The sequence below is a fragment of the Pelophylax lessonae genome (genome assembly GCF_965119305.1).
Source record: "Pelophylax lessonae genome assembly, chromosome: 8".
In the NCBI taxonomy this organism is placed as follows: Eukaryota; Metazoa; Chordata; class Amphibia; order Anura; family Ranidae; genus Pelophylax; species Pelophylax lessonae.
In genome coordinates, this window is record NC_138775.1 from 22,249,777 (window position 1) to 22,266,917 (window position 17,141).

At 44.3% G+C, this 17,141-nt stretch overlaps 1 protein-coding gene across 1 annotated transcript in view; it reads left to right on the forward strand.

Moving 5' to 3' along the window:
- The window catches only part of LOC309561460 (laminin subunit beta-1-like), a 168,221-nt gene that overhangs the window by 50,377 nt on the left and 100,703 nt on the right, over positions 1 to 17,141 (forward strand). The window contains exons 4-8 of the mRNA XM_082265398.1: positions 369 to 492; positions 11,882 to 11,955; positions 14,351 to 14,539; positions 14,876 to 14,939; positions 16,813 to 17,015. Coding sequence (XP_082121524.1) covers positions 369 to 492; positions 11,882 to 11,955; positions 14,351 to 14,539; positions 14,876 to 14,939; positions 16,813 to 17,015 — 654 coding nt within the window. The remainder of the gene's footprint in view (positions 1 to 368; positions 493 to 11,881; positions 11,956 to 14,350; positions 14,540 to 14,875; positions 14,940 to 16,812; positions 17,016 to 17,141) is intronic.

The window sequence follows — 17,141 nt, forward strand, 5'->3', positions numbered from 1 at the left end:
TAATGTTCCTGTATCTTTCTCTTTAGTTCTCTCCTGGTCTTGTGCTCTCCTACCTTATTCTCCCTTGGTGTTCCCCTGCCTTCTTCCGTACCACATTTACCATTATACCCTTGTCTAATTTTTCCATACCTTTCTCTTTCATTCTCTCCTGCTCTAGTGCTCTCCTACCTTTTTCTCTAGAACGTCAGTCTTCTCTTCTAATACTCATGCCCTACTTCCTGATACAGTCCAATATTTCTCTAACACTGGCACCAGTCTATCTTTCTATCATTATAAATCTTTGCTAATATTTTCTTTCTAGAGCTATAAAAACACTGCCCATGTCTGTAGGAATTATTTTATGTTAATTATCTATTTTTGCATTAAAGGAGTCGGAGAAATGTTTCATCTGTGACTCACGGGTGCCGTATCAAAGGGGGAGCCACAGAATTCAAAATGTCATTTACCTGGCAGGACCCGATGGAGAGAAGACATGGTGGCAATCTGAGAACGGTGAGGGGTTCACTAGACAACATACGACATATTCCAGTGCTCTTTAAATTAAAGCAGAAACATGAGGAATTCACACTGTAGAGGTTACCATCATTGAACATTGCTGGCCTAAACATTCATTGGTTTCAGGGATATAGTCCATTTGGCCTCTGGAATTTCCATATTGGTCAAGAGGTGGGAAAGGGAGGGGCAAAGCTTGACTTTTGCAATAAAAGTCAGGATTTACATGTAGTTTTGGCTGGTTAACTAAGGGTAACCTTTGCTTATGCATTTTTTCATCCTAAAGCTGAATTTGTGAAGGGTTGGTTTCAATTAATCTACAAGTAAAGGCTACTATGTGATGCACAAGTACTTCCCTTACCTTCCATGGTTGAACCAAATCTTCCTACATTGGGGTTAATTTACTAAGCGCAAATAGACTGTGCACTCTGCAAGTGCAGTTGTGCCAGTGTAATGGTGCAGGTGGCTGAGCCTGACGTGCAGAGGTAGCCTAGTGGGATCCGGTAAAACAGGAACATGGACGGGTCACACTGATGGTAGACACGGGCTAGCCCAAGGTGCGGAGTCTAAGTGACAGTAGGTCTTCACCAGAGCCTCTAATGGTGAGGATGGATTTTGCTGCGTGCTGAACACCAGGTCACGGTCCTCAGGGTCGCCCCACCAGGAAGTGAAAAAGTCCAGAAGTGGAATCAGATAGGCCGACAAGGATAAGGCAGGAGAGTGGTCGAAGGAACAAGTCAAGGTCAGGGCGGGCAGCAAGCAGACGAAGTAGTGGACAAGCCGGGAGGTCAATCAGGAAGTCAACAGGATACAGCAGGTTCAGGATCAGGAGTACAGGTAAAGCTGCAGACAAGACAGCAGTCAGTCACCTTTATATAGGACACGTATGGCGTGGCCTATATAAAATTGTGACGCTGTTGCGTGCGCGCGTTCACGTACGCGCATGCGCATTGGCGAACGCAAGTTTGCCATTAAACAGGAATGAGTGGATTTGCGCATGTGCGTTCTTGTACACCCTCGGGATGTCATCATGTGTTCCTTACAGCCAGAGCTTAGTAAATGAGGTGAAGCCTCACTTTGCAAAGAATAATAAGAATTGACAGGGTATGGTGTCAGAGTGAAGCCATCATGGCAACATGGAATATAATGGAGATACCCTCTAAATCGGACAAGGGACTTTTATAGGCTACCTGGATCATATGCAAAACCAAGTATATAAAGGAAAATACTTTATTGCACATCTAGATAAAAAAAAACAAGTGCAGCAGTGATGGCGAGCCTTGGCATCCCAGATGTTTTGGAACTACATTTCCCATGATGCTCAACTACACTGCAGAGTACAGGAGCATCATGGGAAATGTAGTCCCAAAACATCTGGGGTGCCAAGGTTCGCCATCACTGGGCTAGGGTATACAAAGTCACACAATATAGTTCAAATACCACCTAATTGCTAATATAGTAGCACAGTGGCAACTGACGCGTTTCTTTTTTATAGGTGCCACATGTAAATTGCTGGAATTGAACTAAAGTGCACAATAGGTATACAAATGTAGCCACTAAGTAAAAAATGTTAAAGCCAAGGTTGATGACATTCCATAGATTCATACATGCAGGGGGTATGGGGAGGTTATCCCAGAGTTGAGATCCCCCACCTCTCCACCACTGGGGCAGCAAAGGGTGGCAGCCCTGATAGGGGGATGGGAATAGCTGAAAGATGTGTATTAAAGCAAGGTCGGGATTTGATATGGATTAGGTAAAGGCTGAATCAAACCAATAGAGATGGTCACATGGTGGCCCCAGAATGTAAAGCTATAAGCAGTGAGAGGTGCATGGCACAGCGTGCAAAGAATACCCAATCACATGCAAGGAGAAAAAAAAAAAACAGCATTTTCTCTTGCATATGATTGGATGATGGAAGTCTGCAGAGTTTCCCCTCATTTACTAAATTCTGGAGCAACTGCACTTGCCATTCTGGAGCAACTGCACTTGCCATTAACCACTTCAGCCCCAGAAGGTTTTGCCTCCTTAATGGCCTGGCCATTTTTTGCGATTTGGCACTGCATTACTTTAACTGACAATTGCGCGGTTGTGCGACTCTGTACCTAAATAAAATTTATGTCCTTTTTTCCCCACAAACAGAGCTTTCGTTTGGTATTTGATCACCTGTGCGATTTTTATTTATTGCGCTATAAACAAAAAAAGAGCGACAATTCTGGAAAAAAAACTGTATTTTACACTCTCTGCTATATAACATTCCCAAAAAAAAAATTTTCAATAAAAATTTTCATCATTTTAGGCCAATTTGTATCCTGTTACATATTTTTGGTAAAAAAAAAAAAAAAAATCGCAATAAGCGTATATCGATTGGTTTGCGCAAAAGTTATCGCGGCTACAAACTAGGGTAAAGATTTAAGTCATTTTTATTTATTTATTTATTTATTTTTTAAACTAGTAATGGCGGTGATCTGCGATTGTTAGCGGGACCGCGACATTGCGGAGGCCAGATCGGATCTCTAACTGACATTTTTGACACTTTTGGGGGGGGGGGGACCAGTGACATTACTACAGTAATCAGTGCAAAAAGTATGCACTGCTACTATAATAATGGCACTGGCCGGGAAGGGGTAAACCCAGGGGCAATCAAAGGGTTAAGTGTGAGCCTAGGGGAGTGTTTTCTAACTGTATGTGGGGGGGGGGACTTGTGGAATCAACACAGAGACCTGTGATCCTAAATAGGAGGATCACAGGCGCTCTGTGTTCATTACAGAGAGAACAACGGTCAGCTGTGTTTACAACAGCAGACCGTCATTCTCTGTCTACGGGGAGCGGTCAGAGGCAATGGCGGCTGCCGGCCCCGTGGATCGGTTCCCTGCTGCCTAATGGGGGCGCATGCCCCTATGAGCGATACCATGAAAAATCGTACAGGTTTGGCGGTTCGCTTAGCCAAGCCAGCTTGCTGCAGTATATTTACTGCGAGCGGTCGGCTAGTGATTAATAAATCAACCTCAGTGTGTCTCACACGTTCCCCCTCTCAGACACTGCAGCTCACAGTGGGAGAGATTCAGCAGCCAATCAGGAAGCAGTGAGTGGGACTACACATGCCCAGGTGCTGATTGACAGGCTACAAGCTTGTCAATCAGCAGTGACAATGCCGATAGCCACGCCCTCCACCCCCCCCCCCACAATATTTTCTCCTCCCACTGTAGTGCAAGCAGGCACAGCCTGCATGAGAGTGACAACACTGCTCTGACTTTAGGAGCAGTGCAGAATTGTTGTCACCCTATCACAGGAAGCTGCAGTGGGTGAACTTCACTGGCAGGATCAACAGGTATTTGTGGAGCTTGGCAGAGGGACTACGAGGAAAACTGAAATTGCAGAAGTTTTATTATTTATTTATTTTTCAATGAGAGACCATAGCTCTCTTTTTAGTATTACTACAATCAGGGCTGGCACAAGGGGTGGGCAGGAGGGGCCCTGAGGTATCATGTGAGGTGGGGGGGGGGGGTGGCACTGCAAGGAGATTGGGGGGGGGAGAGGATTTCTGTGGCAGGGGGAATTTGGGGGGCAGCAGGGGGTAAGTATTATTCTAGGAGGGGGGATCTAGGGGGCAAGGGAGCTAAGAGTGGTGATTTGTATTAGGAGGAGGGATGGGGGGGAAGAAGATGTGTGCTAGCAAGGGGGGTGGGGAGAGGGAATGTGTGCTCGGAGGGGAAATTTTAGGGGTAGAGGATTTGTGCTAGGAGGGGTGATTTTTTTTTTTTTGGGGGGGGGGGGGGGGATTTGGGGGATGAACAAAGATTTGTACTGGAAGGAGGGGGAAATTATGCTTAGGGGGGTAAGCATACAGATCAGTGCTATTTTTTTTACTTTGGGGGGGGGGGGATCTTTGCTGACACATACACCTTGGGGGGGGGGGCACTTTGGCATGTTTGCCCTGAGCGGTAGATGACCTTTTCCCGACACTGACTACAATTCCCCTCCCCCTCCCTAGCATCCCTGTAGTAACACATAGTAGCCAACAATGTTACTAAACAATGAACTCTGATTTGCCCACCCAATTTGCTATCATTTGTTTTATTCCTTCCTTAAACACCAACTATGGGACCTGGAATGATTGAACGGGCTTAGCGTGACACAGACAGAGCTCACTTCCTTTGAGCGCTGTAATAAATTGCTTTTAATTGCTCTAAATCTCCCTATTAAAACCTCATTTGCATACATTTGCATGTCGTTAAACACTTGCCAGCACAAAAGCACAGCAGACCAAATAGGATCGAAGTATCAATGGATCGCGCTGGGCAGGCGGCGGGCAGTCTCCTGGCTCCTAGCCACCCCATTAACCCTTTCTGGTGCCCTGGGCAACCTGCAGTTATAGTGGAATCCGAGCTGGAACTCCGATAGTTTAAGAAAATAGTAACAGGAAAGGGAAGATTTTTTAGTAATGGCATTCCCAAAGAGTAAATGTATCTGAAATTAATACATTTCATTAATCAGTTCTGGACCCGAAAGGTTTTTGCCCCCCTTAATGACCAGGCCATTTTTTTGCGATTCGGCACTGCGTTATTTAATGGAAAATTGCGCGGTCGTGCGGCACTGTACCCAAATAAAATTGATGTCCTTTTTTTCCGACAAATAGAGATTTCTTTTGGTGGTATTTGATCACCAGTGCTATTTTTTTTTTTTTTTGTGCTATAAACAAAAAAAGAGCGACAATTCTGAAAAAAAAAAAAAAACAATATTTTTCACATTCTGTTATATAACAATCCCAAAAAAAAAAAAATATCTAAAAACCCAATTTTTTCATAATTTTAGACCAATTTGTATTATGCTACATATTTTTGGTAAAAAAAAAAAAAACAACAACAAAATAAGCGCATTTTGACTGGTTTGTGCAAATGGTATTGCGTCTACAAACTACGGGAAAGATTTGTATCATTTTTATTAATTTATTTATTTTCTTTACTAGTAAGTATGCTTTCTCTTACTTACAGGGACATGTTTTGGGATATACACATTTTATTTTTGATTGTAAAGGTGGAGTTCCTCTTAAGGCTCCGTTCACATGTCAGCGTATGGATCACGGGCAGAGCCGCCGCGGTTCCGCCCGCGATCCGGAGATTATTGCAAATCGCGGGACGCCTGTGCGTTGCCCGTTGATTTGCAATAGACCCCCAAATGCTGAGCGATGTTGCCGCGATTTCCGCCTGCCGAATCGCGGTAACATCGTGCAAAAAAAATTGCGGGACGCAATACGCTCCAAAGAAGCTCTTGTACTTTTTTGGTCGTAATGCGAACTGCGGCGGTTCTGCCCGTGATCCATATGCTGACATGTGAACGGAGCCTTAAGTAGTGGATGTGTATGGATTCTTTTTTGGAGAATACAGATACACTTTAACCACTTGAGGACCGGAAGGTTTTTCCCCCTTAATGACCAGGCCATTTTTTGTGCTTCGGCATTGCGTTATTTTAACGGATAATTGCGCGGTCGTGCGACAATGTACCCAAATAAAATTGATGTCCTTTTTTTCCCACAAACAGAGCTTTCTTTTAGTGGTATTTGATCACCTGTGCGATTTTTATTTTTTGCGCTACAAACAAAAAATGCAACAATTCTGAAAAAAAAAACAAATATTTTTCACATTCTGCTATATAACATTCCCCCAAAAAGGAAAAAAAAATTGAAAATCAAAAGTTTTCATCCTTTTAGGCCAATTTGTTTTCTGCTACATAATTTAGGTAAAAAAAAAAAAAATCGCAATAAGCGTATTTTGATTGGTTTGCGCAAAAGTTATCGCATCTAGAACTAGGAGAAAGATTTATGTAATTTTTATTTATTTATTTTTTTTACTAGTAATGGCGGCGATCTGCGATTTTTAGTGGGACTGCAACCTTGCGGCGGACAAATTGTACACCTAGCTGACATTTATGACACTTTTGCGGGTACCAGTGACATTACTACAGTAATCAGTGCTAAAAATATACACTGTTACTGTAATAATGACATTGGCAGGGAAGAGGTAACACAGTGGTGATCAAAGGGTTAAGTGTGAGCCTAGGGGGTGTTTTCTAACTGTGTAGGGGCGGGGCTTGTGAAATGACCATAGAGACCTGTGATCCTATATAAAAGGATCACAGGTGCTCTGTGATCATTCTAGGGAGAAGAGCGGTCGGCTGTGTTTACAACAGCTGCCCGTCCTTCTCTCTCAGTGGAGCGATCATGGGTGCCAGTGCGGTGGATCGGCTTCCCCGCTGCCTAGTAAGGGCAGGAGCACGCCACCAGCGGTGGGCGCTCGCCCCCCTGCACCACAAGCATGACTGACGTAGGGCTACGTTGTTTCGCGCAGCTGAGCCAGCCGGCTGCCGCAGGAAATCTGCGGCGGGTGGTCGGCAAGTATGGTTATAATGAATATAAAGCGCCCCTGTCGCTAGACCATTCTTTTTTTTCTTTGGGGGGGGGGGGGGGGTTGGTGTCTTGTTGGGGTTTCTGCCTTCATTTTCTGTCCCACAGACACAGCAGTAGGTGGTCTATTTATAAAAGTTTTGCTGGATGAATGTCTTGTGCGTTCGTCCACTCCTTTTTAAATTCTAACTGTATTTTGCTTATTATGTTGATTTTATGTGATTGTCAGCGCCATCTAGTGACCATATTGCTGTATTTTTCAGAAATACTTTGATCAGGGAAAATACCACACAATGGCCACTAGATGGAGCTTAGAGTCATATGAAATCATTAAGAAAAATACATTAGAACTCATGACAACTTGGTGAATGCTTGTGATGTTGGTCCAGCAAATTTTGTAATAACTGGATCTCTAAGTGTTGTTATTAGTTGAACAGGTGCATTTAGGAGGTAGTTTATATAAAGTGACTAAAGGCTCATACACACTATAAGAAAATCGGGCAAACATTTTTGTTTAAAGAATTTTCGTCCGAAAATTCTTTAACCACTTGCCGACTGCCGCACGACTATTTACGTCGGCAGTCAGCCCCTCACAGGCAAAGCGACGTACGGCTACGTCGCTAGCCTGTAAGGGTTTTGTGAGCGAGCGCGCGCCGCCGGATGCGCGGTCACGGACCCCCCCGCGCGCGTGGCCCGGCGGACCCGATGTCTGCCGGGCACTCGCGATCGCCCGTGACAGCGGGAGACAGGCAGGCGGCTAATGTAAACAAAGCCGCCTGTCAGTTCTCCCTGTGTAAGAATGATGATCACACGGTTCTACTATGTAGGACTGTTGATCTCTGTTCTTTCACATCAAGCCACAGCCAATCACAGTTAGAATCACGCCCCTAGGACACACTTAACCCCTCCCTCTCCAATACAGTTAACTCCTTCACTGCCAGTGTCATTTTTACAGTAACAGTGCATATGTATAGCACTGATTACTGTAGTAATGTCACTGGTACCCCCAAAAGTGTCAAAAATGTCAGTCAAGGGTCCGATCTGTCTGCCCCAATGTCGCAGTCCCGCAAAAAAAAAAGCAGATCGCCGCCATTACGCGTTAAAAAAAAAAAACAACAAAAATGACAAAAATCTTTCCCTTTGTTAGTAAACGCAATAACTTTTGCGCAAACCAAACAAATACGCTTTTTGCGATTTTTTTTTTTTTTACCAAACCTATGGTAAAAAAACAAATTGGCCTAAAATGATAAAAAATTTTGATCTTTTCTTTTTTGGGGGGAATTTCATATAAAAAAATTTGAAAAATATTGTTATTTTTGCAAGATTGACACTCTTTTTTTGTTTATAGCGCATGATCAAAAAATCGCACAGGTGATCAAATACCACCAAAACAAAGCTCTGTCTGTGGGAAAAAAAGGACGCCAAATTCGTTTAGGTACAGCGTCGCACGACCGCGCAATTGTCCGTTAAAGTCACGCAGTGCCGAATCGCAAAATAGGCCCTGGTCAGGAAGGGGGTAAAATCTTCCGGGGCTTAAGTGGATAATAATGGGTTCTGATTTGCTATGAAACAACGAGGAAAATCGGACAATCATTCGCCCGATTTTCTTATAGTGTGTACCCCACTTAACATTGGGCTTGCTAACCTTTAGCCCCCATTCACACATATGCGATGACAGACATCGTATGTGATTCGGAGGGCACTGCTCTGAAAATCACATGCAATGTCTGTGCGATGCGAATTCAGCCATATAGATTGTATACAGATTGTATGGCTGAATTTGCATCAGATTCGGACACGACTCGCACAGGACCCTTTTTTGGGTCCGCACCAGAATCAGATCGCATGGGTGTTCACACCTATACAATCCGATTCATGTCCAAACCGACAGTTCGCACTGCGATATGCAAACTGATCTGGGGGTGTCGTTAACTTTGTATTGACACCCCCAGCGATTCGCATATGGCAGTGTACACTGCCTGCAAGTTGAATGCGATGCGGGAATCCGCAGTGAATTCGCAGGGTTCCCGCATCGCATATGTGTGAAATGAGACTTAAAATCTTCACCTCTTCAGTTGCTAGATCTACTGTAATTGTGGGGGTTTGATTGACCTTCTGATAATAAGAATATTTACAAAAGCTATGGAAAGCTGAAGGAAGTTAAGACTTTAAGGCCCCTTTCACACTTGTGGGACTGCAAAGTTGCATGACAAGTCGTACTCCATGATTTCCAATGAGTACCATTCATATCTGTTGCGACTTCAAGTTGCAACGACTTCAAAGTAGTCTCTGCACTATTTTTGGTCCGACTTTGATGCATTTTGAGGTCCATAGACCTCAAGATTACACAGGCTTTGCTTCAAGTACAGTCAAAAAATCATGCGACTTTTAGGTCACACAAGTGTGAAATGGGCCTTATAGACAGTTCAGTCTCCAATATTGTGAAGATCCTTTGTTTCATTCAATGCCCTCCAGTGTTACATAACTGTCAGTTAGTAGGAAAGGAAGTTATTTTTATCCCCCCCAACCACAAATGCTGCATTTTATAAGCCACACGCCTTCAATTAACGGCCTTTCAGATTCTAAAAATTCTAACCGATCCGCGTTCTACCTAAACTGCGACATTCGGGATACTCAGGCTATGCTGGAGAACACCTTTAACCACTTCTGGACCGGAAAGATTTGCCCCCTTAATGACCAGGCCATTTTTTGCAATTCAGCACTGCGTTATTTTAACTGACAATTCCGTGGTCGTGCGACGCTGTACCCAAATACAATGTATGTCCTTTTTTTCCCACAAATAGAGCTTTCTTTTGGTGGTATTTGATCACCTGTGCGATTTTTATTTTTTGCGCTATAAACAAAAAAAGAGCGACAATTCTGAAAAAAATATATATATTTTTCACATTCTGCTATATAACATTCCCAAAAAAAAAAAGTAAAAATCAAAATTTTTTAACATTTTAGGCCAATTTGTTTTCTGATACATATTTTTGGTAAAAAAAAAAAAAATTGCAATAAGCGTATTTTGATTGGTTTGTGCAAAAGTTATTGCGCCTACTAACTACAAGAAAGATTTATGTCATTTTTATTGTTTTTTTTTTTTACTAGTAATGGTGGCGATCTGCGATTTTTAGCGGGACTGCCACATTGCGGTGGACAGATCGGACCCCTAACTGACATATTTGACACTTTTTGGGGGGACCAGGGACATTACTACAGTAATCAGTGCTAAAAATATGCACTGTTACTGTAATAATGACACTGGCAGGGAAGGAGTTAACCCTGTGGGTGATCAAGTGGTTAAATGTGTACCTAGGGGAGTGATTCTAACTGTGGGGGGTGTGGCTTGTGAAATGACCATAGAGACCTGTGATCCTATATAGAAGGATCACATGGGCTCTATGATCATTCCAGAGAAAACGGTCAGCTGTGTTTACAACATCCGACCGTCTTTCTCTCTCAGCAGGGAGCGATCGCGGGTGTCAGATGGCAATTGGAGCCGCCTGCCCACTGCATTGAGAAGAAGATTTTTTTGCGGGACTGTGACATTGCAGCGGACAGATCGGACCCCTGATTCTCATTTTTTACACTTTTGGGGGGATCAGTGACATTACTGCAGTAATCAGTGCTAAAAATATGCACTGTTACTGTAATAATGACACAGGCAGGGAAGGGGTTAACATTGTGGGTGATCAAGGGGTTAAATGTAAGCCTAGGGGAGTGATTCTAACTGTGGGGGGGGGCGTGGCTTGTGAAATGACCATAGAGACCTGTGTTCCTACATAAAAGGATAACAGGTGCTCTGTGATCATTCCAGGGAGAAGAACGGTCAGCTGTGTTTACAACAGCTGACCGTTCTTCTCTCTTAGCGGGGAACGATGCATTGGCTTCCTCGCTGACGGGCAGGAGCGTACCGCAGGCGGCGTGCGCTCGCCTCCTGCGCGCGACCGACGTATAGCTATGGCGGTTTGCGCAGGAGCGGCTGCTGTCACAATATATCTGCGGCGGGCGGTCGTAAAGGGGTTAATAAAAATGCATGGAAGTAGTAATTAAGAGTTAATGGTACCCCCACGCACTGAAAAACGTGGTGCAGATTCCCACAAACTGAATCGCATGGTGCCAAAGCATCATGCGGTTTTTGTGCAACTGCGTTTAAAAAAAAAGGTGAAGGAGCCTTCTTCCTGCAGGAAAATGCATGCACAGCAGCCCATTCAAGTGAATGGAATGATATGCCTGTGCCTGTGCACGCAGAATTGCTTTAATGTAAACCTAGCATTAGGCTGCATTCACATGTCAGCGTATTGATCGCGGGCAGAATCGCCGCGATTCCGCCCGCGATTCCGCCCGCGATCCAGAAATCATTCTAAATCGCGGGACACCTGTGCGTTGCCCGTGATTTGCAATAGCACCCAAAACGCTGTGCGATGTTGCCGCGATTTCCGCCTGCTGAATCACTGTAACATCGCGCAAAAAAAAAATCGCGGGACGCATTACGCCCATTGTTACCGCGATTCGGCAGGCGGAAATCGCTGCAACATCGCACAGCGTTTGGGGTGCTATTGCAAATGACGGGCAACGCACATGCGTCCCGCAATTTGCAATGATTTCCGGATCGCGGGCGAAATCGCGGCAATTCTGCCCGCGATCAATACGCTGACATGTGAATGCAGCCTTAGGGTAAAGAGAGTGCAAATAAAAGTGTCTTCCTTTGTTAAATGGGGAGCACGAGGGGTGGGGGGGGATAAGTCACTGGGGAGTCACTCTGTCATTAGTGTGTAAATTGAAGCTTGAGCTACTGAGCTATGTAAAGACAATTTTCAGAAAAGTGGGTGAGACTGATCTGGCATAAGGAAAAAAATCGCATGCCTTAAAAATAAAATATTTTTAATATTTCATTTTTCAGTCCTGTCCACGGAAAATACTGTATATGCCAAAGCACAATACGTTCTTTTACCAATGTGTTCCTTTAATTATTTTCTTTTTTAGGCGTGGAAACAGTAAGCATTCGGCTCGATTTGGAAGCAGAATTCCACTTTACCCATCTGATCCTGAAATTCAAGGTACAGTCATTTAAAGAGTGCATGTCGCTTTTTGAAATAATTATCTGAAAGTGGTCACCCTTGGGTGTATCTAAACCCAAGTATAAAAATAATGTATTTTGCAGATTACCGTTTATTAGATGCGTTGGCTCCATTTTTTCTGTTTTTTTTTCCCCTTTATTTCACCTGCTCATTCTACCAATAACGCACGTCCTGTCCTAGGGTTGGGTTTACATATATCTCACCATAAATTAATTTATCAGGATTTCTAAAGATGTTTAAATCTTTTTTTTAGTCTGTTTATAGTTTAGAGATATGCTCATGGGGGGGATGATACAATATTTGCTCTCAAAAGCAAAAATTCTATGAAACCCCTCATGGACTTTTGTAGACAGACCGAAATCGTAAAAAACATATTTTTATTGTGTTTGCATAGCTAAAAAGAACATACAAACGTTGCAATAGTATACAAAAATAGACACAAATAAGTACCCATTACATCACAAGGACATGGCAAACAGAAGGCTACCCGTATTGAAGCATCGGGTTAGCTGCCATGAACTGTTGTGTAGACACCTAACATGTTTCGGACTAATAGTGGAGTCCTTCTTCAGAGGTGTAGCGATGGGTGCTATTGTTTTCCAAATGTAAATGTATTATAATTAGTAATATGGTCATGCCAATCACACATAGAATGCCAATCACACATAGATAATCTATATAGAGCAAAGAATATATCCAAAGGTGAAGTAATATCACAGTCAGCATATTACATAGGCTATAATTAGGGATCAACCGATTATCGGCAAAGCCTATATATTGAGTGCCGATATGCACTTTCCCCGATATATCGGAATCGGCCCCTGAGGTTACCAATATTTCGGGCAAGGTGCTTGTACCGGAGTAATGCCTGCAGCTAGAGGCATCACTCCGGTACCGGTGTCCATAGCCGACGGTCGGCTGTCTTGTAATGACAACTGATGCAGCTGAGAAGCCACTCGGCTGTCATTACAAGGAGAGGGAGGGGAACGCCCCCCCCCCCCCTCCCGCCTTCCACGGCTCTCGCCCGGGTCTCTCAGTGGGACGGGCAACCAGCCTGCACGGCCGCCGAAGAGAAGACCCGATTAAAGCTGCTTTCGGCTCTGATCAGGTCTCCATTTAAAAAACCCGGAAATTATGTCATGACATCACTTCCGGGTACTCGGCGTCAAATTGAAAAAAAATTACAGCATTCAAAACAGCCAAACTTGGTGTTTTGAATGCTGTTAAGTGCAGAGAAGGGGTTTGGGGTCTTTTAGATCCCCAGATCCCTCCACAAGTGTACCTGCCAAGTAAAAAGAAAATAAATGTACGAAAATATCAGCCGATACCTATATTCAATGGCCAAAATATCGGTATCGCCAAAGAAAAACCGATATCGGTCGATCACTAGCTACAATTATACTTGTAAAGTTCAATAAATATATTGCACATCATAGCTGGATAGAAAAAAAAAGCTGTGGCAACGAGCGGCGTCCACATAGGATCCTCTGGCGAGGCCGTGCAGGGTACCAGCCCGCCCAAAATGGGCGGAGTGGCGTCACGCATCATCATGCCACCGATGCACAATAGGCCGTCTGTCTGTGCTCCAAACTGAAACCAACAATGGGACACCAGTCCTCCTACTGACACCAATGACGTAGCACTATTCATCCCATTGACACCAACAATGGAGAATAATGCCTCCCACTAAAACCAAATGATGATGCAATATTCCTTGCACTGGCACCAACAATGGGGGCACTATTCCTCCCACTGACACCAATAATAGGGCACCATGATTCCTCCCACTGACATCAATGACGTGGAACTATTCATCCCATTGACACCAACAATGATGAATAATGCTTCCCACTAAAACAAAATGATGAAACAATATTGCTCCCACTGGCACCAACAATGGGGGCACTATTCCTCCCATTGAAACTAATGACGGGGCACTATTCCTCCCACTGACACCAATAATAGGGCAGTATTCCTCCCACTGACACCCAACAATGGGGCACGATTACTCCCACTAGTACCAATGATGGGACACTATTTCTCCCACTGATACCAACAAAGGGGGCACAATTCCTCCTCCTAATACCAATGATGGTTCACTGTCCGGCCCCTCTAAAGTCTGAAGAACAGTAAACTGGCCCTTTGTTTAGAAAGTTTGGAGACCTCTGTCTTAGAGCACTGAAGTCATGTCCTCCCTGCCTAACCAGTCAAGATGGGCAAAGATGCCAAACCTAGAAGAAGTCATTACAGTAGGTGACAGCAATGAGTTTTCTAGAAAACTGGCTACCTGTCTGCACTTTATAATGTTTATGAGTGAACCATAGCAGTACATTGCAGAACCTTCCTAAATGAGTCACCTTCATGTTTTCCGCAGACGTTCCGACCAGCTGGCATGTTGATCGAGAGGTCGGCAGATTTTGGCCGCACTTGGAAAGTATATCGGTATTTCTCCTATAATTGCACCAAAATGTTTCCCGGGGTCCCGGTTCATGCCTTGCAGAAGATTGATGACGTGATTTGTGATCAGAGATACTCAGATATTGAGCCATCCACGGAAGGAGAGGTCAGTGTATACCACCATGGTCTTATGAAACCAGCAATTAATGGGCAACTCCAGGGCAGCAAACATAGAAGCTGTCTAGAGGTTCAAGTAGTGTACAGCTATATACATTTCTGATCCACCCATCCAAGCTGATTTATTAGAATTATATCAGCTGATTGGTCCATTGTCCCTTGTACTTTATTAGTTTTGTAGTCCAGAGTGATGTGCTCTGAGGACAATCGGGGACAAAAACTATACAATTATAACATACATTTAAAAAATAGAATATGAACTCTTCCAGAAAAAAAAAAAGTTTACAATCGAATGTTTACCGGTTTCTTTTTTTTTTTTGTTTAGGTGATTTTCAAAGTCCTTGATCCAGCTATCAAAGTAGAAGATCCCTACAGCTTGGAGATACAAGGTAGGTCTCCCAATATGCAGTAGGGAAAGGAAGTCCTAAAAGTTGCACATCACAGCAAAACCCTATGAGGAGGTGCATGACAGCCACAGCCTAGCCTTCAACCAGGCCATGCCCCCAATGCGTTTTACTCCAGGATTACTGCATGTCATTCCAGTATCCAACTGACACTCTTCAGTAAGAAGTTGATGCTCGCAATGATGCTCACAATGCCACAGGACATTCAGACCCCTTCTTACTTCCACCAAGCACTCTTCAGTGAGCTCTTCAAACCAGGTCCTTAGATGAAATGTCCTTGATTAGCTCCAGAAAAGTGATCTTAGAAGCAGGCCCCCCAGCTATGCCACAACTGGGACCTTGATGAACATGCAGGAACCCCCAACTTTCTGCCCAAAGGGGTAGAGCCCTAGGGCTGGGGACTCCTCCTGCAGGATTAGACCCAGGACTCTTTCTGCCCTTCTCCAGGCCTGACACTATTAATGTGCTCTTCAGTCAACTACTGGGCATGCCTCCCCAGGGATTGGCTGAAGCACAGTAAATATTTGGATGCCTTTTTGCCTTGCTTAGCCTCCTATGTTCCAAAAGTATCTAGAAAGAAGGGGAGGGCAATCAAATCTGAAGCCTGTGAGATCCAGAACAGTCCAAATCAATCAACAACTGCTCCACTTATTACAGAGGAGCCCAAAAAATGTACCCAATGTCCTAGCAACCCAAGTGTTACACATACCATTTACCTTAAAGTCTTTGGACTAAAGTTGACCATTTACATTACATTGTGAATCATTGACCGGGACATGCTGGCAGGCTCCCACTGTGTACATATAGTTCATATTCCTATCGCACACCTTCCTGGTTTGTAGGCTCGTGTATGTTGGGTGCTGAAGCGATCACCAGTTGGCAACTGGATTAGTTACAAGTAAATACATATTCGCCAGCACACCAAGGCTCTTGCAAAAGCAGTCCAAAACTTTATTGAAGTTACGATCACATCAAAAATAGTGCAACGTTTCGGAGCCGCACAGGACCCTTCGTCAGGCATGTGTATAATCACAGCTAATGCAGATGCTGGGGGCGGGCATGTGCGTGCCCAAAACCCGGAGGTAGGCAGCGACATGCTGGTACGTCGCTTTGCCTACAGCGGCCGCCCACCCACAGTACATTACAGACGGGTGGTCCACAAGTGGTAAAGAAGACACTAAGGTCCTACTTAGGCTTATCTGGGGGGAGGGGAGGGTATTCACAAATCCATTGTCCAGGGATCAAGTTGGGCCAGAAGGAAGCTCACTGGAGAGAGCCAAGAGGAGGTTGGTGGGAAAGAGCCCAACTGTCCTGTGGTGGTGTGAGTCTACACTAAGAAGGTGGATATTGCCAGGAAGCAACCACTGATCATGTGGCTAAATGAGTAGATGACCCCCAATGCTGAAGGTCAGCACCTGCATAGAACTCCTGTGGGACAACTAGATCAGTGTGAACAGTGCAGCCAACAACTTTGTGTAGTACAACCAGCACCTTGTGCAGTCAGAGATTGAGGAGTCCTCAAGTTATCCAGTTCTGCAGTTTTAGGGGTATCCTATGCCCCCTCCCCCTATCCCAGTTCATCATTCCAATAAAAACCCAAAAAGAACCCCTAGACTGTTTTCTGAGCCAGTTGGTGAATAAAGAAAATGAGGTGTGTGTATACTAAGGGGGGAGGGGGGATATAGCATTGCATTCACTAGCAGTTCCTACAGGGATGTGATACACTAGTAATAGTCATGAATTTACAAAATGACTCCAAACAAAACCTCAGACACCCCATCAAGTTGCATTTTAAAATGGGGCTGTATTGGAAAGCCCTAAAATGCTCTCTTAGTATAACTTGGAATGTTTTCTACAGAGCTCCTACAGATTACAAACTTGAGGATCAATTTCACCAAGCTTCACACGTTGGGAGACAACCTGTTGGATCAGCGGGCAGAAGTCCTCCAGAAGTATTATTACGCAGTGTACGAGTTGGTGGTCCGTGGGAGCTGCTTCTGTTACGGACATGCCTCCGAGTGCTCCCCTGTGGAAGGGATTGAAGGAGGAGTGGAAGGAATGGTAATTTAATACAGCTGTGGGTGGAATCATCTTGGAATATCACCACTGGGTGGAGATTTTCTAAGACCGAAGCAGAGTCAATCGGTCATCCATTCATTCACCGAACAGAAATAATTGTAGAGCCTG